The following is a 23,982-nucleotide window of genomic DNA, read 5'->3' as shown; positions in this document are numbered from 1 at the left end:
ATGAAGTCTTTTTTTGTAAGCATAATATTTTAAATTTTACATATTCCTATACATGTATCCCTATGTAATATTGCCAGAAATTTTAATTTAGGCAAACTTGAAATCTGCATGTCTCTTCATGAAATTTGGATAATCTAAGTTTAAGAACTGCTAAGGAAAACTGTTCAATTTTTCAACAGTCTACTGATTCTCTATAGCATATATATTTCATTGATCTTTACAGTGAGCAAAACAGTGGGGACTCTGTCACATTTCCCTGTTGGAGGTATTGCCAATTTCATGGAAATGAATGAAGTTTTCTTAGTATTCTTCCTAAACATTGGGGCTTTTTTTTCTGCACCATTACCTCTTTAGTTTCCCTTCAGCTCAGCTCTGTTAAGTCTTCCAATATCTACATTATCACATAACATTAAAGAAACCACTTGTTTCTCAACAGAAATTACAACAAATATTAATATCTACAATTAATGACGAAATCGATGAACTGCAACTGTTCTGTTTTACAGACTGTTCTTGCTGAATGTGAACTTCAGAATTTGACTCACTTTTAGAGAAAAAGAAATGATTAGAATACTTGGGGGGGGGGGAGGGAGAACTTCATGAACTTAAAATTCCTTCAAACATAATCAGTTACAGGATGATTTATGTCCTTACTTTTTATGTCTAGCTGAAGAATTCTTTGAAGCTTTACAGAAGATGTTTTTCTTAATTCATCCATTCCTTCTGCTCCACAAATGCAGTATTGTGAATATGGAGTTTCAAAACTTTGTGTGTTCTTTATGCAGAATATTCTTTTGTTTTGTTTGCCTGCATTATAAATATCTTAACCACTGGCTTACAGAGTCAGTTTATCACATTATGCCTTCTTCTCCTGTAATTGTTCCTGCTTCCTTTGACTTCTTACTTTTTTTTCAATTTGTGAATGTGATATGACAGGACCAGTAACCTAGCTTGGCTAAACCATAATATCTCTGCATTTCTTTTTCTAGCTGCTCAGATGCTGATGACTGCTGATACTGAAACAACTAGTATAGTATTGCTCAATCACTGTGGGTTTGTGTGTGGTAACAGAAATGTAAACAGACATATTTAATAGTATCTCTAGGAACCAGACTGCTTTCGTCCTGTCACAAGGACTGTACTACTTCTAATGCTATTAGTGGATTTTATAAAGGAACAAAATTCTAAGAAAAGTAAATGAATAAGAATGAAGTTTGGCCAATGTATGAATGAGACCTGTATATTGATGCGCGCCACCTGAAACTTGATATTCTTCAATATCCTTTCCAGTCTTATATTCCTATATCTGGGAGTACTGTAGGAAGCACAGCAGCTGTGGCTTAATATATGCTTGTCTGGTTTTCAGAAAATCTGGGCTTAACTCTTGTTGCTGTTATGGAATTCTGTGTTATCTCAACCAAATCATTTAAACTCTCCTGTGCTCCATATACTCAACTCTAAAGTGGAAAAGGAAATATTTCCCCAAAGGTGACCTTCATATTTTTGTTTTAAAAGGAAGAGAAATAACACTTATGGATGATGTCCGTATAAAACATTATAAAGTAGTTTGCAAAACACAGTTTGCCACTCCTTTTTACTTATTTAACCAGAAGAAAATGTAACATTTAATGTTGAGAGGGGGAACATAAGATCTTCATGGGAGCATCCACCCGAAAATTAAAGAGATCACTTTGATGAGCAATGCCAACAGATCAGCATTCTCTACTAACTTTTGTTGCAATTACCTCTTTGGTCATATATAAATGCACAAACTCAAAGGCAGTGGAGAATGTAATCTAATATCAGATACTAATTTCAATGTATCTCCTTCCCAGAGATTTGATTGTTATTATTTTCTGCTGATTCTGTTGGAAAATTTGATACCATAATCTAACAAATTTGACTCTAGGCTCTTCTTACAGTCTCTTTTACCTTGTAGTTATTCAAAGCAGAGCCTTTAGCAAAAGCTTCCATTTTATTCTTTACCTGCTTTTCAGCATGTTTCCTTTGTTGTTGTAAGTGATAGTAAGATTATAGAAAATATTCTCCTATTCTTTTTTAATCAGAACTCTGACAACTCCCACTTTAACTAGGATTTTTTCTTTTCTTTCTATTTAAATTTAAAATAAAACTTACCTCTTTTAACCCACTTTCATTCTTAGGCTCTTCCAGCAGCAAGAATTTCCAGTGGGAGTCCTTATTTTTACTGCCTATTCATATGTTGTGTCTGAGTTACAAATATTAACTCTTACCCTTCAATCTCTTCAATCTCTTTAACTATAAAAGACATTTTTTTGTACAGTAAAAAAAAAAAAAAAAGTTTAAACATCTTCTCACTTCCCTGTTTGCATGACATTGCAGAATATGCAACTCTATTTTCTCAGAGAGATTTTCTCTATATATATAAAGTTGTGGAACAATCATCAGGTTCTAGATTGCCTGCATGGATGTGTGCCACTAATCTCTGATTATCAGTCACCTGCATGTTGTAAATTTTGAGGTATGCAACCTTAAGACAATAATGGTGCTACAGACATGGATATTCTGCATCAAACATTCATTCTGCTTTAGCAATTTTATTTGATTTTATCATAAGCCTTAATATAGTACAGGCTGTTTGTAGTACTGTATATTTAAAACCCTCATATTAAGCACATCATCTTAGCTGTTCAAGAGAAGACCTTACAACAGGGTAGGAGCAAATCCTCTTCTAACTATCCAAAAGGTCATCCTTTTCAGAAATAAAGTTTAATTAAGCAATATGTTCAAGTATAAGATAAATACAGACAACACATTTATGATTGAATTTAGCTATATGGTTAGATGTACTGAGCTAGCTGATAATTGTAAATACCATTCAAATACCATATAAATTCATACCACAGACACTGACAGTGACACTTCAACTTCATAAGGACATTGAGCTGTGATAAAGCTCTGCATTTCTGCCAAGAGACAGTGGAAAATAATAAAGGGAGGAAAGGACAATCTTGTCACAGGTAGCACAGTGTGACAAGAAAGTGATATTCAAAATATGGAGGAATCAAAATGGAGCATTTTTTTTTGTGTGGGAATGGGAGGCAAAGCTAGACTGAGCACAAACATAATGCTTGATATATTTCTTTCTCAAAAAATCACTGATGGTTTTATTTTTCACTTGGACTGACACTAAGACCAAGGCTTCCAGTGTTTTATTTTGCTTCCTATCTCCCTCAGCCCGTGAAGAAATTCCACTTTAAAATATACTAATTCTTCTTATAAGCAACTCAAACAATGTAGCTAGAATCATCATCTCTTCTTTCCATGATGTGAACAAAAGGGAAACTTCATGGTTCAAGGCAGAAAAGAGTTCTTTCTGTTCAATTTTCTACTTAATTTTCCAGGTAAACATTTTATTTAGAGGCGTCGATAAGTATTTTAACTCACTTGAATAATTATATGGTATTTAAGAAATCATTTCAAATTTCTGGAATGCCCTTCTGTTCCTAGAGAAAAAAAAAAAAAAGAAGAAAAAGAAAAAAAAAAAAGGAACAGTAGGCTTAAAAGGGCACGTGTTGTGCATTTTAATGCTCATGACTCTGGCATACCAGCTCAACCTGGTGAAACGATTTTTCCATTCAGACTTTGTCCTTTCCTTCCCAATAATTTTCCATTATGTTTTTAGCTTTTATAAGTTAAACCTTGCTGAGATAAACTCTTCTGTATAAAGGGTATCTGATTTATTATTAATCCTCTTTAAAGAGAAAAAGCACAGAAGTTTGGGTTATGCACTAAATGGACACTTCTTGTCATTTAAATATGTTCTGCCAAATAGAGGTAAATGGCATCTGGTAGAACTGATGACATCACCATCACCTTTCTAGCTATGTACAGTCAATAGAAAGGATACTGACATCTTTTTTGTTACACAGACTCAGCTGCATTAATTATGCCAAATCATCACTGTTAGGCATGCAAAAGCTTTAATTCTTCCTTTGCTCTCTGAATCAGTATTCCCAAATTCCACACAAATCCTGGAATTCCTTATATTTAATGAATGTCCCTGTTCTCATTTGCTAGAACATCTTTGTTATTGCTTTGCCAGGAGCAGATTTGGGTCATCGCTTGAAAATTAAGTTGTTATAAAAAGGCCATGTTGACAGATGGCATAAATGGCATAGCTAATCAAATCTGCTCCAATGTTTTAATGGCAACAGGGAATTATCACTATGCTACTAAATGAAGTTCTTAAAAATGCAGTCAGTAGAGTTGGTGGTGCACTGAAATTACAGTTCCCAGAATTCTAACTCAATGACACAGCAATGATGGTATTGGCTGTGGTTGTCATATGCCTCAAAGGAAGTTCACAAACAGATTTCCTTGGAGCCCAGCACATCTAGTTCCTGAAAAAGCTGCTTTCTGACAATACTGTTTGGACTCACCATTGCTTCGATAGCAAATGATAAATAAACAGTGTCCAGGGTTTAATATGTTTTTGTTTGAAGTAGATTAATCTGAAAAGTGTCTGTTTCACATGTTTAGATGAGCCATTCCAAGTCCCTGTGTGTCGCATTGAATTTTTGATGGTTAGTTAATTCCTCAGGAAGAATCAACACCTCTAATGTTTCTTGCCACCATATTTCAACAGTTTGTCAGAATAAACTTCAGAAATGTAAATGAGTGGATATGGGATAAGCATTTTTTCACTTCGGAGTCTTAAGTCTGATACCATTTAGATACTTTTATTTTATGTCTAAAATAAAATGTTCATTAATCCCTACCAGGTCTAAGTACTGTCAGGATTGAGTTAGCATGGCAATATTTAGCATGGCCTTTGTTGTAGGAATTTAGAGAGTGACTTGATATCATGTCTAAATATTGAGCTTGATTTTCAGATTTTCTGAATACCCACAAACCCATTAGATTTTAGTCAGAGCAGTATGATTGAAATGTAATGGTTTTGTTAGTATTCAGTACATCTGAAAATTAGACAAATTATCCTTCAAGACAGAAGTTACTAATTAAGCTCTTCAAATTTCAGAGAAAAGTGTGAGCTGAGGTTTCCAAACATTATGTTCTACTCATAACTGTAATATATCATTATTTCTTTCTGCTTAGCAAGGTCCTTCTTTTTCTCTCAAACATTCATGGAGGCAGAAGACCCCAAAGATGGGGAGGCAGCTCCCATCACAGCTCCCATCACAGCATTCATTCACCAGTCAGCAAGGAGGAAGAAAAAACTCTTTGTGCTAATCTGTACTCCTGTGAATTAGAAAGGAAAGAAGGAACTCTTTGTACTTCTCTGGGATACATTTCTGTTTTGGGGATTTGTTTTCTTCACTGTAATAGGTTTTTGAAAGTCAGTTGCTTTAAAGTGAGTGATAACTGACGTTTGTTAAGGTTGGTGTTTTGTTTTGTTTTGTTTTTTTAGCAACATTGCAAATGGTGGAATGAGGATCAATGCAAATATAGCTAATAAGAATGAACATTTTCTCAAAATCTTTCATCAAAAACATTGTAGATTCTGCTGAGAATAATTATACAAAGAAGTTTGTAAACTTCTTTTTCGTGACTTGTTAAGGTTGTTTACATTCCATTTATTACTATAAAAATGATTCCGTTGCTCCATTCTTCCAAAGTGGACCCTGTTTCCCATATTTAGTTGAAGTAGGGTAGCATTTGACATCTTGACATCTTTCATTACATTGAGAACCAAAAATTACCTAAGGTAAGGCAACCATAGTAGTTGCCTTACTTGTTTGCTTAGTCTTGTCAAAAGGCAGTGAGAAAGTTATTTGCTGTACAATCAGATATGTTATGGCCATGGATACCAAAAGATATCACCTGGATATGCAAAGAAAATTTAAAAACCCTAACTGGGAGAACCTCTTTCAAAGCAGAGCATGATGGTTTAGTTATTTACTTGCAATTTTGATAATGCTTTCCATTTTTAATGCTACCTCATGTCTAGGAAACTCTAAGTTACTGTATAAACACTGATAGCACTCTTGCTAGATGGGGGGTTGCCAGGGGAATCGTTATATTAAAGCGTTACAAGTTACTTTAAAATTTCTTTGTCACATATTGCAAATGAGAAAAGGATATTGCAAACAGGTTATTAACATCACCTAATTTGATAAGAAATATGCATGCAACTTAAATTTTCTACAGCTACTGAGGAGGTAGAAGCAGCTCTAGTATTCTCAAATTGTCATGAGCACTTTTCAGAGGATCTGTTATCTAAATCCATGAACATTGACTGCATAGTAATATGTGTATCTCAGTGTCTCAGATCACCTTGCCTGATAAAAGCAGTGACTGGTTCATTACATCTTTTGTAGATTTGCATTTTCCTGGCTAAGAAAACTGGACAAAAAACAATTCATCCAATTTACATCCATATGGTTGACATCAAATGCAAAAATAGTATGGCTCAGTGCAGTCTTAAGTGTAATTATCCAGTGGAAAGGAAGCATTCCAATTTAAAAACTACAAATAATCAACCTATAATATTAGGTTAATAATAACTCATTCATTGAAATGTCTTTTGCTCAAAATGGGTGAAATGATTGACTCATATTGTAACAGCCTCTTGAATAAAAGTAATACCATGTAAATCATATGGATTTTAAAATAAATCACATAATTTATTTATTTTCTCTGTCATTCTCTCCTTTCCTTCTACTGTCCTCTAATGCTCTTGTTTTCCTCCTATTTCTATCTGGCCAACGTCTATCTGTTTCATTATTTAAAGATGCTCCAGTGGATTTGACCGTCACCGGCAAGACTGGGTAGACAGTGGCTGCCCTGAAGAGGTATGTGAGTAGTCCTCAGCCCATCAGAGATCTTTCATATACTTATGATGCTTTTATTATGATTATGAAGAAGGGTTTCAACGCCAAAGACATCCTATATTTATCCTTGTCATTTGGTGGAAATATTGTAAATTGTAATAAAGAAAAATAAACTTCCCAATTGAGGGAATAAAACGAGGTAAACATTCTTCCTTTGAGAAAACACTTTAAAAAAAAAAAAAAAAAAAAAGTACCAGAAGCCCTGCCTCATAACAATGCCTCTGCACTGTTTTTCTCTTAGGTCTTCTCTTTTTCTTGCCAGAAAAGGGGAAGAAACTGTAATGTTCCTCCTCTCAGAGAACCCTCTGGCAGTGTAATCTTAAGTGAAAACCAGGCATTGCATGTCTTACATTTTGCTTATGAAGTCTGGCCAAATCATTTAGTACAGAAAAAAAAAAAAAATCATAGATGAATTCAAATAGATTAAAGATAAATAAATAAATACAAGGCATTTGGATTTCCTTTCTTGGAGACGCAGTGAGAGAAAAATATACCTGACTGTGTTAATGGTGAACTGTCAAACAGGGACTGTGGACCTCCTCTGAAAGACACACTTAGGGTGCTCCTGCACCGGAGCAGTTCATTTTCAAGATATATTTATAAATATTTTACTGCTCATTCTTTCCTAGTGTCCTCCCTTTAGAAACAGGTAGGGTTTTGTTTGTTTGTTTGTTTGTTTTCATCTGGGGATTGTAGTAATAGGAAGAAATTAATTTACAACACTTTTAATCTTCTTATGGCCATAAAATAATAATAATAATAAAAAATAAAAGTTACTTTTCCATTATGGCTGAAAGGTCCTAATTCTGTCATGAATTTCAGCAACATAGCCCTTCTGAAGTATATCGTCAGGTGAAACTAAGGGCAAAATGTAGCCCCAAGTGTCTAGTTAGGAAAGCACTTTCTGTTTTATTCTCAGTAGAAGCAGAGAGAAGTAATGATATAAATCCGGTCTGATGGAAGAACTTTTTGGTCCTATAACTGTAATTGCAAAATAACTGCATCCTACATAATGCCTTGGTAAGTGGGCTTGAAGCTTCAGCTTTGCAGTTTGTACGCTGTTAAGAATGGAATTTCTGAGAGATTTATTGTCTGTGGATCACAACCTTTTCAAGAATATAAAATAAGATTTACTTGGAATATCTGTTATTATAGGGCACAATCTTTGCATTGCTTTAATCCAGACTGTAATTAGCTAAGACTTAGTTGTTTCTGTTGATGAAGTTATGCAAAAACATCCTCTCTACTGGACAATAGTCATACTATTCTGCTAATTCTGACTTTTTCTTCTAGATTCACTATTGCTAATGCTCCAAGGCTTGCTGCATGTTCTGAGAGGAAATTATTGATACACTAAGTGTATCTGAGAAACTCATAGTTTGATTTGAATTTTCAAGCTACTTGACTGCTGCTTACAGTCTAGCTTTCAGGCTCTTTAGAGTAGAAACAGCAGTTTGCATAATGTATTCCAGAATGATTCTTTGAGCTGACTGCTGGAGCTCAATGAAGGATCAACAGTTAGCACAGAAGTTAATTTTAGATGTATTCATTCAATCATCGTGAATAATGAGGATTCTTATAGTAATATTTCCTTTTTTGTAAGCTATATTTTGAGCTAAATTTTGATGAAATTGCATCGGTGAAATTAGCAGTGGCTTTCAAGATAAAACATGAACAAATTTACAGAATAATTATAATGCAGGTACTGATACCTTTTTTAATGTAATATATTGTTTCCAGTAAAACAAAAAACAACCAAATACCCATACATATTAAAAGACAGACAATATCTACTGGGTTTTGACAGGCAGATCTCAAGAAAATGAACTGGCTTTGTGGGATTCCACTTCTGATTAAAATGAATAGGGATAGCAAGAGTTACAGACAGTTCTGACATCTGCTGCTAGTTAATTGGGTATATTTTCCTGTAAGACTGTGTGATCCATGAAAGAAAGCATTCATTACAGCTGCAGAATCCCTACAAGTGTCCACAAATTTAATTTAAAAAAAAAAAAAGGTGGCATATTTCTGTTGAAATATTTGCCTATGAAAATTAAAGCAAAATTATTGTAAAATGGCATATATTATTTATTTTATGTTAATATAACATAAGAATTTTTATTATATTTTTGTATAATACTTATATTTTGTATTATAATTATTATATTATACACCTGTAATACATGCAATATTATTAATATTATAGAAATATGTTGCTCTATAGTTTGGGATGTAAATATTCTCTAGGCTGAATACATACACACATTCACACATGCATGTTGTTCTGTGGCTACTGCATGTAAAGCCTAGTTAAATGCTGTAGTTAACTTCACACTATTCACTATGAACAGCCATGATTTAATTCCCATTTATCTTTTTTAACAATTTTTATGGCACCTAGACCAATGGCACAATGAGTATTCACAATAGAAGAGTGATAATTTGAATGATATTCTTAGGTGTTAAAATCTTATTGGGGGAAATAATGTTTGACATTCAGGGATGACTTTGAAGCATTGCCATTAACAACTGAACATTGTAAGTTTTGTTGCTGAATGTTCTGTAAAGCACTTCAAATGAAGAAAGGAAAAAAATAAAAAATGAAAAAAAAAGCTTTTGAAATTCCTTGATTTAGGGCTTCCATTTTCATTCTTTTTCCTGTGTCAGCTTGTCCGTACTTAAATTCTTCATTCAGTGACAGTCCACCCTAAGAATGTTTTTTTGTTGTTTTTTTTGTGTATTTTTTTCCCCAACAGTCAAAAGATAAGATTTGCGAGAAGACTGTAGACACAACAGAAACACCTCCATACTCCACCACAACCCTTCAACCAACCACAACAAAGTTCAGAGTTTTAACAACTACCAGAGGATCCACCACTTCCCAACTGCCAACAAGCTTGCCCACAGAAGGTGAATTGTATAGATTGCTTTTGTCTATTGTACAAATGTGACATTTACAACTCTAAAACAAATATATTTCCACTAAGTATGTGTTCATGTTGTCTTTTTCTCTTTGGGGTAATGGAAAGAGTAGGGAATTCCAGTCAACTACTTTTAAATTGCAACTTGCTCTAGCAAAAGTAAGCGTGAGTGTGATGAGCACTGGCAGAGGCGGAGGAGTGCTGGGGGAGCAGACTTCTGGAGAACTTGTGGTTACAAGGAGTTGTTCATGCTCCTGTAGCTATCAGGCCATAGTTCCAAATTTGTTGAAATATTAGATGAAGAGAGCACTGTTAAAGGTAGTGAAGAAACTTCCATGACAGAGTTAATGAATTTGGGATCGCCTTGTGTATTGTATTTAGCCAGGCAAAAATTGGAGATGACCAAAATTGAAGAACTCTTTGAAATTTGTCCGTTCACTTTTTTCAGTCGGTTGGCACTGTTCTTTTCATATAGTGCTCGCAGTTGTGAAATAGTTTCTACAGGCTTCTGAAATGAATTAGCTGGGTAAGTGATGGAGTGTCAGTTCTCATCCTTGTTCCACTGACTGCTTAAATCTTGCCTTTCTATGGATACCCTCTTTTCCTCCTTCTGGGGAAATTTCAGCTGGATACAAAAGCTAACAAAGATTAATCAAATAGCATCTATAAAATAAAACAGAGTAGGGACAAGATTTCTGTTGGAATTGGATATTAACACATGGGAAGCTAGCAGGTGTGTGCAGAATTTCTAAGTGGCCTGTGACAGGAAATTTTAAACTGAAGGCATTACAATGTGGGAATCTACTGATAAAACGACTTGGTTTTGTTTGCAGTGAGGGAAGTTCAGAAACCATCAATGGAAGATTTGGACTGCATTGACAGAATTATTCCCATATGCACACCTGCTAATATTGCCCTGGGATTTTATTCATTAAAGCTCACAAGAGGGAAAGGAAATAAATAGGATTTAAAACTGGTAGACCTTTTTTATAACTCTTAGAAGAGGAGCTAGGTATTGTTTCATTTTATTGCCGTATGCTGGTTCATGCAGTCCTTAATATGATAGAATGCTTAAGTATTAATGCATAACAAAAATAAATTATTTCTAAGCGCTATCAGGTGGCCTCTGGTACCCTTACTTACCAGTATTTTGAATCCTTCTTTACACTGTAACAGTTTCATAGGAAGTAAAGCCTCGCTTGTAAGTAAAAACTATGATCTTATTCTAATTGAACTGAATACTAAATTATTTTTTAGTTGTGGAAGTTGTTTAGCATTAGAGAGTCATTTCTAAACCAACTAATGACCTAGAAATATGCATTTTGCTACTGCTAACTTTGAATTTCCTTTATAGATGACACCAAGATAGCGCTGCATCTAAAAGATAACGGAGGTAAGAGATGATTCTTTTGTTTGTAAATAATGTCAGCAGTTTATCAAATTACACCCCACTGAAATTCATTAATCAAAATCATACTGTAGAAATAGCTTTTAACAGATTCCCAAGGGACTTCAGACTTCCGCATCTCTGCAGAAAAGCGTAAGGGCAAATAAGCTTAGCAACTGCTTAGTAAATTAAACATTTACAGCTCTCTTTATAAGTCTTTAATAAAACAGGTTTAATTAACTTCTTAAAAAATGACATATTAAAGAAAAAGTTTAAATGTATTGATACAATTATTAACTGTATTCATGTATTATAGTAACACAGTATTAAATTGTACAAAGAGGGGATATGATACTAGTTCTAAATGATGATATTCAGTATATCAAATTCATTCATAGTAGTGCGTTATGATGTGACATTTTATTAATAAACATATCAATCTTGAATCTGTATTTCTGTATGAACACAGATAACATATTCGCATTCCATTCTGTGATTTAATAAGATCAGAGTTTTCTTTAAATTGGTTCCCTGATAAGGGTCTCTGTTAAATCAGAATCTGCAGGAGACTACTCTTGTCATCTTCTGTGTGGGTTCAAGAACTGAGTCCTGAGGTTTGTTCCTTCTTCCTTTGAAGTCAATAAGAATTATTGACTAATGCTATTAGAATAGGATTAGTTTATTACGTGTAGGCTGGGTTTGTGTTTGCTTACTGAGGAGAATTGAAATATTTGGGTTGATTTCTACAGGCATTGGAACAGTCTGTCAAAGCAGAGTGATTTGCTGAGCAAATTGAAACAAATTATATTTCCACTGATGTAAAGGGAAATATTATTGGCACTGATTGCCTTTCCCCTGGGCAGGGGAGGCTGTTTGACATGGATTTGACACAGAAATGATGTCTTCAAATAAGGCCAGCTATGAACTCAGAGCAGTACTGTTAGGCATTTTGTCTATGGGAATATCCATGAATCTTTTTCTGGTTCTTCTTGAAATTAAATTACATATTATTTGTTGTGAAAAGTGCTCCAGTGCTCTTAGGGATCAATAAACCACGTGAATCAGTCAGCACTTCTCTCACAGGTTTCACATCTGCTCTGTACATAAAATGCCTTCCCAGCTGAGCTGAACCCACTCTCTGCCCTCCAAACAGACACTCCAGGGCAGGCAGCGAGCCTGGGACCAGGCAGCTCTCTACCTTGAGCATCCCATCAACAGCTCAAAATAGTATGCTGTCACAGCAAAAGTAATTCAAAAGGTGGGCTTTAAAATATGGTTTTTCTCAGGTTTTTCTCAGCTTGGGAGTTGCAACAGAATTATATTTCACTTGTCTTATGTTTGTCTAAGATCTGGAAAGAAAAACCCTGTGAAAGCAGACAAAATGCTGACTATTAGATAAAATGAGGGATGGCTGTGGTCTGCTTGGTGAAGTGAGTTTGTGGGTTTGTGGCATCACTTATCTTAAATATAAGACATCTGTTCCCATGCAGAACACTGCTGCATTTTAGGAGGACAAACCAACAACTGATGTGATTATTCATTTTCCTTTCTTTTATTCTTGAAATAAAAATCAGAATAAAACAAAAACAAAATAAAAATAAAAGAAACTGACTTTAAATAGCACAGAAGCAAAACAACACATTAGGATTTCTCATTCACACAGTAAACGTAGCTTTTAATCTGGGAAATTCTTTTTGATAAATCTTCAGTTATGCATTGAATTTTCCAGTGACCCCTAGATTAGTCTCAGATAAAACCTCTGCAGCTGTAGGCATGTTCTTTCATTCTCTGTGATTTGTCAGCCTTTCAAGAAGAGTAGATTATTTCAGGTCATGAATATACAGTCTTTACTTTCTCATACTAGATCTTGAAAAGCTCTAATGAAAGGGAACCTTTTATAATGGAAAACCAAAGCTATATTGGATCATTGATAGCCTATAGTTTGATGTGTCCTTGGATGGTAGCAGTCAATATCTGGTTGGGTGCAACAAGAGGATTCTTTAGAAATACTGCATCTCACCTCTGCCTTGAACTTTGGAAACCAACTGTTATAAAGCAGCAACTAAATTTAAATTCAATTTCAGGTTCAGGACAAAGTTCTTTGACTTTTTAATTATACGACAAAAGCGTCTGCAAGTTAGTGCAGTAATTCATTCACAATCTTTCATGGCATATTTTAGTAACAATTTCAAATTCGCTTGTTTACATTTCTTCTGTGTTGTCTCTTTCTTCATATATACGTGATAGATGCCTAGTAGATACATGCTTAAAACAATATAAAAATACAGCTGGCATACCCTCATTTTCACTGAATCTTATTTCTCTTTAAAATAGCAAGTATTTGTAAGACTTAAGATATATGCAGGGGAAAATATATATATATATATATATTGTTATTAACTTCAGTTGCTGTTATTATTTTATTTTTCTAATAACACAGCACAGCTGACTAAAGAGTTTAAAAGCCACAGCAATATCATATTTTCTTGTTGAGAACTCTTTGGTGGATGATTTAGATGATTGGCCGGCACATCTAGACATTTCATTTGACCTTTTTAAACACCTTCTTGTGATGATTTGATTGCTATAAGTCCCTCTCAATCCGTCAGCTTTATAACTCAGAAAAAAAGTGTGTGTGTTGGACATTAAGTGTCAGGGAAACTGCTAGCTCTTCTCATTCATCAAAATGTATTCAGAAATTGCTGTTAAAAAAAAAAAAAAAAAAGACTATGTAGAAAACATCTTCCTCAGGGAGAAAACTGTTTTGTACGTTTATGAGTAAGTCCACCCCAGCATACACAGTGACAGGAAATGTCTGTGCCCTTATGCTTGCACTCTGGTGGACTTTTTCAAAAATGGTCTGGATATGAACATTCGTGGTATACAGGATTAATATTAGCCTTATAAAGACCTTAATTTGAGTTTGAAAATTTTGAAACTGGTTAAGAAAATACCAAAATACAGACCCGAGTTTTGAATTTTTGATAGAGTTTTTTTACATATCTTATATACAGTGATACATTTACCCAGCATTAGAATTTTTTTAAGAGTCCCTAATGCCTGGAATCTAGCTCCCATTAGTCATCTGTCTCCTTAATTTCCCTTAAAAATTGCTGTCTGAGCTCTTTGTACCATAAGAATTCTTGACAAATTGGGGGGAAAGCTCAGTCCCGTTTTTCTTCTGTATCCTGAACTCCAGCTAAAATATATAGTTACTAACACTAGTTCATGCTTGGTAATAATTATCTAACTTATTTTTTATTACTATGTTAAGTTTCTGAATAGTGTGATACTACATAAGTGTGTCTTATTGAACTGAAGCCTTTTCAAAGCTGAAAACAAAAGTCTCTATAGATTGGAAAAGCAACAACCTCTGATATAAATACTACATCTTCTTTGTGCATTAAACACATAATGAAATGTATTCTAGATATTATACACAATGGCCAGTGGACTACATGAGTATTTTTTAAAACAATTACAAATGAAAAGCGCTGAACTAATCCATTCTGGGTAAAAAATAAAATTATAGATTAATAGTATTTATTTTTAAGACATTTAACTTGGTAGCATTGATAAATTATGATCATTTCTGTTTGTTTGTTTGATACTTTGGATTATATTTAAATGCTCCTTAGAACAGGATATTTGTGTCTTTTCCAGAATTTCTTGCATCTTTACTGCATCTCAAATTTTCTGCCATCATCTTACTAAAGTTATTGTTATAAAATGATTATGATATGATTAAAAAAAATACCACCAATCAAACCTTCAGAAATTCAGTCCGAAGTACTGCCACTAGAACATATCCCCTAGCAAGTAAATGTTATTTTTGGCCTCTAGACATTTTTACATCACATTAGGTATTAAACATCACATTAGCTTAAAGAAGCATGATTTTAAAACAGTTTAACTAAACTGAACAAAACTGTGTAGACACTTCAACTTACATTCAAGTTTGACTTAGCTATTTTATTTTGTCTTTGGTTTTCTAAGCGAGGTATAAAATGATATAAGGTATCTACTCTTACAGTTGGTATGACTTAACTGTAAAGGCATTGTTAAGTCAGCATAATTTGTGAACTTTATACCATCTCAACAGGTTAACCTAGATCTAAATGGAAATCTAATGGGCTAAAAGTAATAGGCTTGGTAAACTTTTATGACTGAATTACTTTTGTCTTATCATTTGCTCCTGTTGCTGTCAGTACTGTGGTAATATGACAGCTAGTGCACAAAAAAAGTTCCTGTGATCTTCTGTATTTCTAAGTACCTATTCTGCATGGAGTTAACCCAGTTGTTGCAGTCAGCAGATTCCTACAATCTCTTCTACACTGGTCACTCATCTTTGAGATTATAGTACATGGGTCACTGTGAAGAACTGATAAAAATAGAGGTCAAGTGAAAGAAGACTTATATAGTTGTATGTTTTACATTGCAGCTGACATGCCTGGGGTTCTGTCCCCATGAAGTGGAGGGGAAGTAAATCTGGAAGCATGAGAAGTTGACTTGATGGTCTTGTGTTTGTTTTCAGTCAGGTTAAGAGGAGTCAGTGGGTTGACTGTGGGAGTCAGTGGGTTCTTATAATCTGGTAAAGTTTTGCTCTTCTGGATGTAGCAAGTCAGCTACATTGCCAGGACAAATGCCATGGTAAAATATTGAGCTTTGTGATAGCCACTGCTTGATTTTACCAAGCCATTTTAATGGCTTAAATGGTCTCAAGCCACTCAGACTGGAATTAACATCAATAACAACTGTTGCTGTGTTAAGTGATATTTTAGGGCTAAAGAATGTAAATCCTTAGCTAACAAAGTTAGTGCTGGCATCCTATAAGCAGAGGGATTTAGTATTAGTGCACTCACATCCATTTACTGCACTAAGCAGTTGATGAGTCTTGAGATTTACTGAGTTGCCCAGAACCCTATGGAAATTTGATAACAAAGCTAGGTATTGAATTCAGAATTCGTGGGTTACGCTTCATAATATTCTCACTCAAAACCACCTTTCATTCCTTATGTGCAATGGGAAACCAATTTTTTAAACATTAACTGAACCATAACTTTATAAATCATTATGAAACCAAGTAAAGTGGAGCAGTGGGTTAACCTCAGAATGTTAACAAATGCTAAGGGAATGAACCCACAAAAGTAAGAAAATCACACTCCATTATCATTAAGAAGCTGAGAAGTCCAGAGCATGCTGTTCCTAAAAAGGGTATAGACCACATTCTTATGGAGATTCCTCTGAGCCTCCAGAGAATCCTTCCAACTGTAAATTCACTTCTTCCCTCCCACAGTTGCTCTATGTAGGTCATTAATCTTCTGTTCAGGAATCTGCATTATGTACAGGAAAAAAGCTTAGGTTTGGACAACCATATACCTGCCCCATAAAACAAGCAGTTTTCTGGTAGACTCACATTCCAGATATAACTGGGGGCCCCAAAGAGGGGAAAAAATCAGTGGCTCTGCTGAGCACACATAGGCTGTATCCCTGTGTGCTCAACTGTCATGAACATTATGTCCTCCTCTTCACAGGAGCATATTAACTCAAGTCCAAAATCATCCAGATAGGGCAATTCAAATTCCAGTCTAGAGATGATGTACATGATAGGGTGGAGAGCTGGTGGAGTGAACCTGAATCTGTAGGTGTCCGTGTCACTGACAGGCAGTTTAATTGCAGAATTACCCTGAAATAAACCTTGAAGAGGATGTAAATTTCCTTATTCCTTGCTTAGATTACTTTAAAAAGGCCGGGTATATATTATGGTAGACTTCTAATACATCAGAGAGTATCTGTGCTAAGCAGTACATACCTTTTGTTTATATATCAGATTTATATAACTTGCAAAAGTAGTACCCAGTACCCAACCAAGAAGTAGAAATGGTCATCTAAAAAATCAGCTTTTAGTATATCACACTTTACCCCACAGCTCAAAACTTCAGACGTTCAGACTGAAATACTTTATATAGGCTGAATTAGAAACCTTAGAGTGTATGATGGAGAATGGAATCCCTGTGAAGTACATATAAGGTTAAAAAAAAAAAAAGTAGTAACATGTTATCATGGCAAGTTTCAAGTGACCTAAATGATGCATTCTTTAAAGATCATAAAGTTTCTTTGATTCTGTAATATTTTTACAGTAAGAATCTCTTGAAATAATGATGCAAAGAAGCTCCCCTTTCACATTTCAGTTGTCATAACAATTTTCACATAGTTCCAATCCGAAAAAAAGATGTCTATGAATTAAATGAGGCATTTCCCTTAGAGGTCTACTCTTTCTCTGTACTTAATTCTACTTAATTTTAGATTCTCTCACAGGGCATTACCAATTTGTAAGCTCTTTGAAAATATGATCTATCATGTTAAATGTTTGTATTATAATTGCATACAGTAATTGTTACTATTATAATATATAAGTGTGTATAAAATTCCTTATCTGGTATTTATGGGATAGTATTTTTATGTAACAAATAACCTACTAAATTTGTTTTTGTACTAATAGTTTGGCATAAATCTATTTTAATCAATAAATGTATTTTTATAAAGCTGTACATGCTATAGCTTCAGAATCACAGCCAAAATTAAAACTGACATTACTTAACATGTAAATTGGGGAATGCTGGGGAAGTTCCAAAGTTACCAACTGAACTATTTAAAAAAAAGTCATGTTCACCTGGTGGCCCTGGAAATACCACACGTTGTTCCTTTAATGTTTAATCTATGTAGTGCACAGACCTAAGTAACAAGAGTGTATAAGTGTCTATCATAGATGTGGTTATACCTGAACCTCTACTTTTTTCAAGTCTGGCATTATTTCATCTGTAGGAGTGATTTTGATGGACTAGTATCCAGAGCCGTTTTGCTACAAAACTAAGTCTGTGCCAGGAGCATCACCAACTTAATAAACCAGAATTTCTATACCAATATTGCTGCATTGATGCTCACATACCCATGTGATAGCTTCTTATTCATCTGATCAGACAGATTAAAAAATGCTTTTAATGCACATATTTTAAGAATATGTCCTATTCTACCACATGACCTAACAGCAAATACACATTTTATAATAAATCATTCCTGTATGAGAAGTAGTTGCAGGGTTTATTCTTTAACTTTTTGTGATAAATGCAGAGGTTTACCATGAAAATTCATTCATCAGGTAAAAAGAGGGGAGAGAACAAACCTCAGTGTTCTTCATGGAGAAACACTAGTGATTATTGTCTTTAGGCTGATTGCTGTCATCTGTATCCCTGGCTTTTCTAGTATAGCTGTGTCAGTCAGGAGGATCGAATAAAGTATTGCAACATATCCTGTAAAGGTGCACATGTATCTAAGTTTGAATGGGAGCTTTTTATCATCTGACTAAAATGCAAGAGTAAAAAGGAATGATGTGGAGGAAAAAGGAGGTTTCAAGGTACACAAAGAAATTCTTTTTTTTTTTTTTTCCATATGTCATTTGCCCTTCGATCCATGTCACTTTATCTAAAGGAAAGCTTCTAGCTTCACATATTTTTCTTCCATTTTCCAACAAAAGTTTTTCATATCTCTGTTCTCACAGGCAGAGATGTAAAGCTTCAGCAAATACATTCTTTTCCATCTCATATCATGAAAGATGTATATGTATGTATCACAGTTTTGTTTTCTTATATATAAAACTATCACAGTGGAAACTTCATGTGAAACTTAAGTTTAGGTAATAGAAAACCTTGGGGTTTTTTTTGCATCTTCTGCAAACCTCAATGATTAATATGCAATAGTGAAATACATAGTATCGAGAATCCATCCACAATGTGTTTGCAAATGCTCTAGGTAACCATCCCTGTTTGTACATTCCTTTGTTCCTCTTAAAGTCAGCATCACAGTTCGCATGGACCAGGACAAGATTTTTTATTCACAATTCCTTCATTTTTTGTTTTCTTCTGTGCCAAAAGACTCTAACCCAACAGTAAGTAGAGATATAATAATATAAAATCAAAGATGATAGTCCTAATGTGTTTATCATGCAAACAATGACAACAGGGTGTTGTTGGTTTTTGTTTTTTTTTTCAAATTTTTTTTTTTTTAGACAGCATTCCAGCAGGAAAATGGTTATTTCATGTTAGCATTGTGTGTCTTTATACTTGGGAAAAAGTTAGTTGCTCTTTCTGTACTGTTATTCAGAACCTAATTAGAAGCAGACTAACCTTGCAGATGTTAACATGCTCCTTCTGCTTAAAAGGTTTATACATGAAAAAAATCTGGGGAGGAATTGTAAATAGAGCATATTGTATGTAACAACTGTTATTTTGAGCACAAGAAAATGAAAGTTTGGGGAAAGTTCCACTGAGAAAGCTTGGGAAAGAGTTGGTCATAAGACAAATATCCTCCTATGGGATTAGCCTTGCCTGGAACAGCAGATGTACTGTGATAAGCTTAATAAGATTTCTGCACCTGAAAAAGTTTCTGAGCCCCCTTTTGTTTTTTCATCTATTTCCCTTGGTAGCTTTTTAAAAGAGCTGTCAGTTGATTTTGCAGCAGAGAGTATTTTCAAAGTTGACAACACTGTTTATTGTCTCCGTGCAAAGAGAGTGAAATCAATTTCTCATGAGTATTTGAGCCCTGGGGTCAATGAAATGAGTTTCGATTATGGAAATTACAAGTTACTTACACTTCTTGTCATTTAAGAAAAGCATTTCTTGTATTTCATTTGTTTTCAAATTTGCCATTCTGATCACCGCACTGATGTCCATGCAGTGCTCCACCCTAGACTAGTAGAAATCTAGGCAGGCTGTTGTCACCTGTGTTATTTGGAAGTGACAGCATCCTCAGTTGCAAAGCTAGATGCTAAATGCTGAGAAAATATCAAATCAAAGGGGATTCATTTGATAGTCTTTACAAAGTGCTTAGGACCTTTGCTGAAATCCAGCATTTATTGATATGCAGAATACGATGTTCTGCCTTCAACCATAAACTAGTTACAATACAAATCACTCATTTAATGTAAATTGGCCTGGAAATGTGTACAAGTGATCCAGCAGTCTATGATGCACCAATGTGGCATTGAAGGGAAGAGTCAAAGAATAAGAAGCTGTCAGAAAGAAAATTATGAGACAGTCTATGAACCTTCTGCTCCTTCTGGCAAGTAGTTACTTCTCAGTAGGGTGACTCACACAAGTAACTGCTCATCACTGGGAATTAATAGCCCAACCCAGAGCATGTACAATACAGTAGGCCTTTTCTGATGGCCTTCAAATTGCTTAATTTGCATTTACTTTGCAATTTGAAATACAAGTGCAAGTAATAAATATTGTTACAGTGCAGAAACAAAAATTAAATCTATAGTTTGTATATATCATCTATATTCAGCTGAAAGTGAATAGCTATTTAATAATTAATAATGGCTATGTCAAGTAAAAGACTCCACTACTTGAAAGTTAGAGGCACTATTTTAGGGAAGTCTTTTAAGTGCCATTTGGCTGGAAATTATTTGGAAATAGATCTCATCCTAGGCAGTATTTCCTTTCTTTTACTACAATACAAAAGGATGAGCTGAAAATTTTCACCATCCGTGCTGTAAAAAAAAATTAATAATAAAAAAAAAAGGGGGGGGGGGGGAGCAATGCCGCTTTTCTTTTAAAAAATCTCATATCCATTTTTGTACACTAAGCTTTGAGTAAATCCCTGTGCAGGATTTATGTGGGGAGAGGCCTTGTTCTGGGATTCTGTTCATGCCTAAGCTCAAGCTTGATGTCCAGATTCAGCACAATTAATACCAAAGTTCCTGTGGGAACAGGTACTCATGAACTTTTCAATAAAATGATTAGGCAGTACCTGGGTGGAGGGTGCATGCTTGCAATGTTTTATTAGATTAATTAATGCCTCCCATGTCATATTTTAGCTTCTAAAATTATTGGGTTCTTTTTCTTTATCCTCTGATACCGTTACTCACCTCCTCGCTCCAGAAGCAGTCTCACTGACTTCATGAGGAAGAGCAGAGCAGTGCTGTGCAGATTCAGCTGTCCTGCCTCAAGATTTAGAAAGTACAGACCAAAGCAAGGGAAACTTACATGAATAAGTTCTTATCGCATAGATTTATTTCCATGTTATGGTTAGAAACAGCTCTTGACTAAGATAATGCATCTTCATTTTCCTTTTCTCCCTATTATTGCAATGGGGTCATGCAGTCCTTCTTCGAGGAAAAGTGCTGCTACACATGAATGTATGAGCTGTTACACTAAGGTTAACCATTCCTATTTTCTTGTATTGCTCCTCGTACAAGGCATTTAATGCTGAGTAAGGATCAATAGATAGTTATTCTGTATTTTTTTTTTTAATATTAGTGTGGAGTGTTTCAACTGTAATCATATTCACGGTGAAAGACCATGTACAGGCATTGCTATTGTTGTTATTGTTGTTAATAATAATAATAACAATAATAATAACAATAATAATAACAATAATAATAATAATAATAATTTGCTGGAAGCAATACCCAGAACTCAATAGTTGTTTTCTAAGAGCAAATATAAGGGAGATAGCCCCTGACTTCACAGACTGTGACCCTCTAAAACAACCAAACTCTAAAACAGCACAAACAAAACAGGGACTGTAGAAATCATCCACTTTCATTATAATCAGCTTGGCAAACAAGCATTTTGAGAGGAAATTTAACAGTGGAATTGAAGAAAAAAATCCTATAAGTGAAACTAGAGACAAGTTTTTTATGGAGTAAGTCATGGAGGTGATTTGACAGATTGCCAGAAAGGCAGAAATCAGTGGGGATATTAGAAGAGTGATGCAAGTTTCTGAAGCCAAATCAGCAGTGCCCTGATGGTGTTTCTTAAACCCAGTGCTTCTGAATCACTGCTGCCTGTAGTGATGGGTAGAAGAGCCTTTCTTTTAGGCAAGACAATACTGAAGAATCATTGCTGATCACCATGTTTGCACTAGCTGCGATACTCTGGGGTGTTCAAAGTAGAAGTTACACCCAACCACAAGCAATCCTACAGATGTTGGCTAGTTTACTGAGAGACTTTTTCACAGAGGTCGCAGTGCTGTTAAAAGACTTAGTCACTTACTTGGAAGTACTACGGACAAGTTACTTGTGTGACAGAGCTGTTTTCTCCTGACAGGAACATAATATGAACAACCTCTCAGTACCAAGTTTAGTAAATAGATGATCTTCCATAACACTTTGGTACAATGTGTATTCCATTCAGACCAAGATTAAAATATTACAGGGTCATTTAGCATGCATCTGTTTTGGCACAGTTTTGGCAGTCTGATTCAGTTGCACAGCGTGGTTCAAAACCCCTCTCCAAACTAATGAATCAGGCTTTCAGAATTTGTTTATTGGCCAGACCTCATAAGGATTAGTGGCATTGCTCAACCTGAGGCTTTAAAAAATAAGATACAATATTCAAAATGGATTCCATTAGTACTTGTTGTCTGAAGGGCAACTGCAGTAGTTTTATCAGGAAATCAAGGAAAAATTCATTACGAAGGGAATTGGGGACCTCAGAATGTCCAGATTATATTCAAATAAAAGGATATTAATTTTGTGTTTATGGAGTCAGAATTAGTAAAATGTTGAAGGTGGGGGGAGCTGGGGTGTCAGCCTTTTCTCACAAGTAACTAGTGATAAGACCAGAGGGTATGGCCTCAAGTTGCGCCAGGGGAAGTTTAGGTTAGAAATGAGGAGACATTTCTCCTCAGAAAGAGCAGCCAGGCATTGGAATGGGTTGCTCAGGGAGGTGGTGGAGTCACCGTCCCTGGGGGTGTTCAAGGAAGGTTGGACCTGGCGCTTAGGGACATGGTTTAGTGGGTGACATTGGTAGTAGGGTGATGGTTGGACCAGATGATCTTGAAGGTCTCTTCCAAACTTAATGACTCTATGATTTGGAAATATCTGTTCATTATGATTATATGAATATTCAGTTGTGTGGGAAAGGGACACCTAATGTCTTTTCCAACTTCGAGTGTGAAAGGTAAGGAACATGTAATACAGAAAAAGCAAATGTTCAATTCCCAGCTGTGAAATGGAATGGATAAGACGTTACTGTACTAATAAGTGTGCCATTCATGCAGCTTCCACAGATGACAGTGCCGCAGAGAAGAAAGGTGGAACACTTCACGCTGGCTTAATTGTTGGTATTCTAGTCCTGGTCCTCATTGTGGCTGCAGCCATCCTCGTGACTGTCTATATGTACCATCATCCAACATCAGCTGCTAGTCTCTTCTTCATAGAGGTAAGACAAATGTAACACGTTACGTCAATAGCCCTGTCAGCTGAAAAAATAAAAAAATGGGGTCTTCAGAGTAGAATTTTCTTAACTAAATCTAGAAAATATTCTTGTAATCATAGTGTAAGCTTTCAAGAAATGCACCTAACCCACCCAGCAAGAGTAGCACTTTCATACTTATCATGTTTGTCACAGCTTCTTCTTTAGGTACTATTGCTTTACTTGCTTCATTTTTTACAGGCTATACACAAAAAATATATCTCAAATATCACCTCTCTTTCCTATCTTTCCTCTTCCTCTGCATAACATTTTTCGTTAGCTTTCATGTGCATTGGCATTTTATTTTGGGACAAATAGCTTTTCTATTATTTTCACTTGGAAAAAAAAAATAAAATTTATGCATCCACTAATTCTACAGAAGGGCTGAATTAAAGTAAGTTTTTAGCTGGAAGCCTGTTAGCTGTTCCGTACATTCATTTGTAGATTTTTTTAACACTTTGCCTCACAGTGTGGGAAGGATTCTTTTCACCTAATTTTAACATCTAAATCTATCAACTCCCTTTTTTGTAGAGAGAAACATACTCTTATAGACCATGATTCATCTGACCTATTTGAAACAT

At 35.0% G+C, this 23,982-nt stretch overlaps 1 protein-coding gene across 2 annotated transcripts in view; it reads left to right on the top strand.

Annotated features, from left to right (window-relative positions):
• Positions 1-23,982, top strand: part of PLXDC2 (plexin domain containing 2) — a 268,092-nt gene that overhangs the window by 231,321 nt on the left and 12,789 nt on the right. For both annotated transcript variants that reach the window (XM_048061760.2, XM_013172072.3), the window contains exons 10-13: positions 6,734-6,794; positions 9,590-9,743; positions 11,109-11,147; positions 23,208-23,368. In XM_048061760.2, the coding sequence (XP_047917717.1) occupies positions 6,734-6,794; positions 9,590-9,743; positions 11,109-11,147; positions 23,208-23,368 (415 nt within the window). The remainder of the gene's footprint in view (positions 1-6,733; positions 6,795-9,589; positions 9,744-11,108; positions 11,148-23,207; positions 23,369-23,982) is intronic.

This window comes from Anser cygnoides, chromosome 2, assembly GCF_040182565.1.
Source record: "Anser cygnoides isolate HZ-2024a breed goose chromosome 2, Taihu_goose_T2T_genome, whole genome shotgun sequence".
In the NCBI taxonomy this organism is placed as follows: Eukaryota; Metazoa; Chordata; class Aves; order Anseriformes; family Anatidae; genus Anser; species Anser cygnoides.
This window is presented reverse-complemented; position numbering and strand designations above follow the sequence as displayed.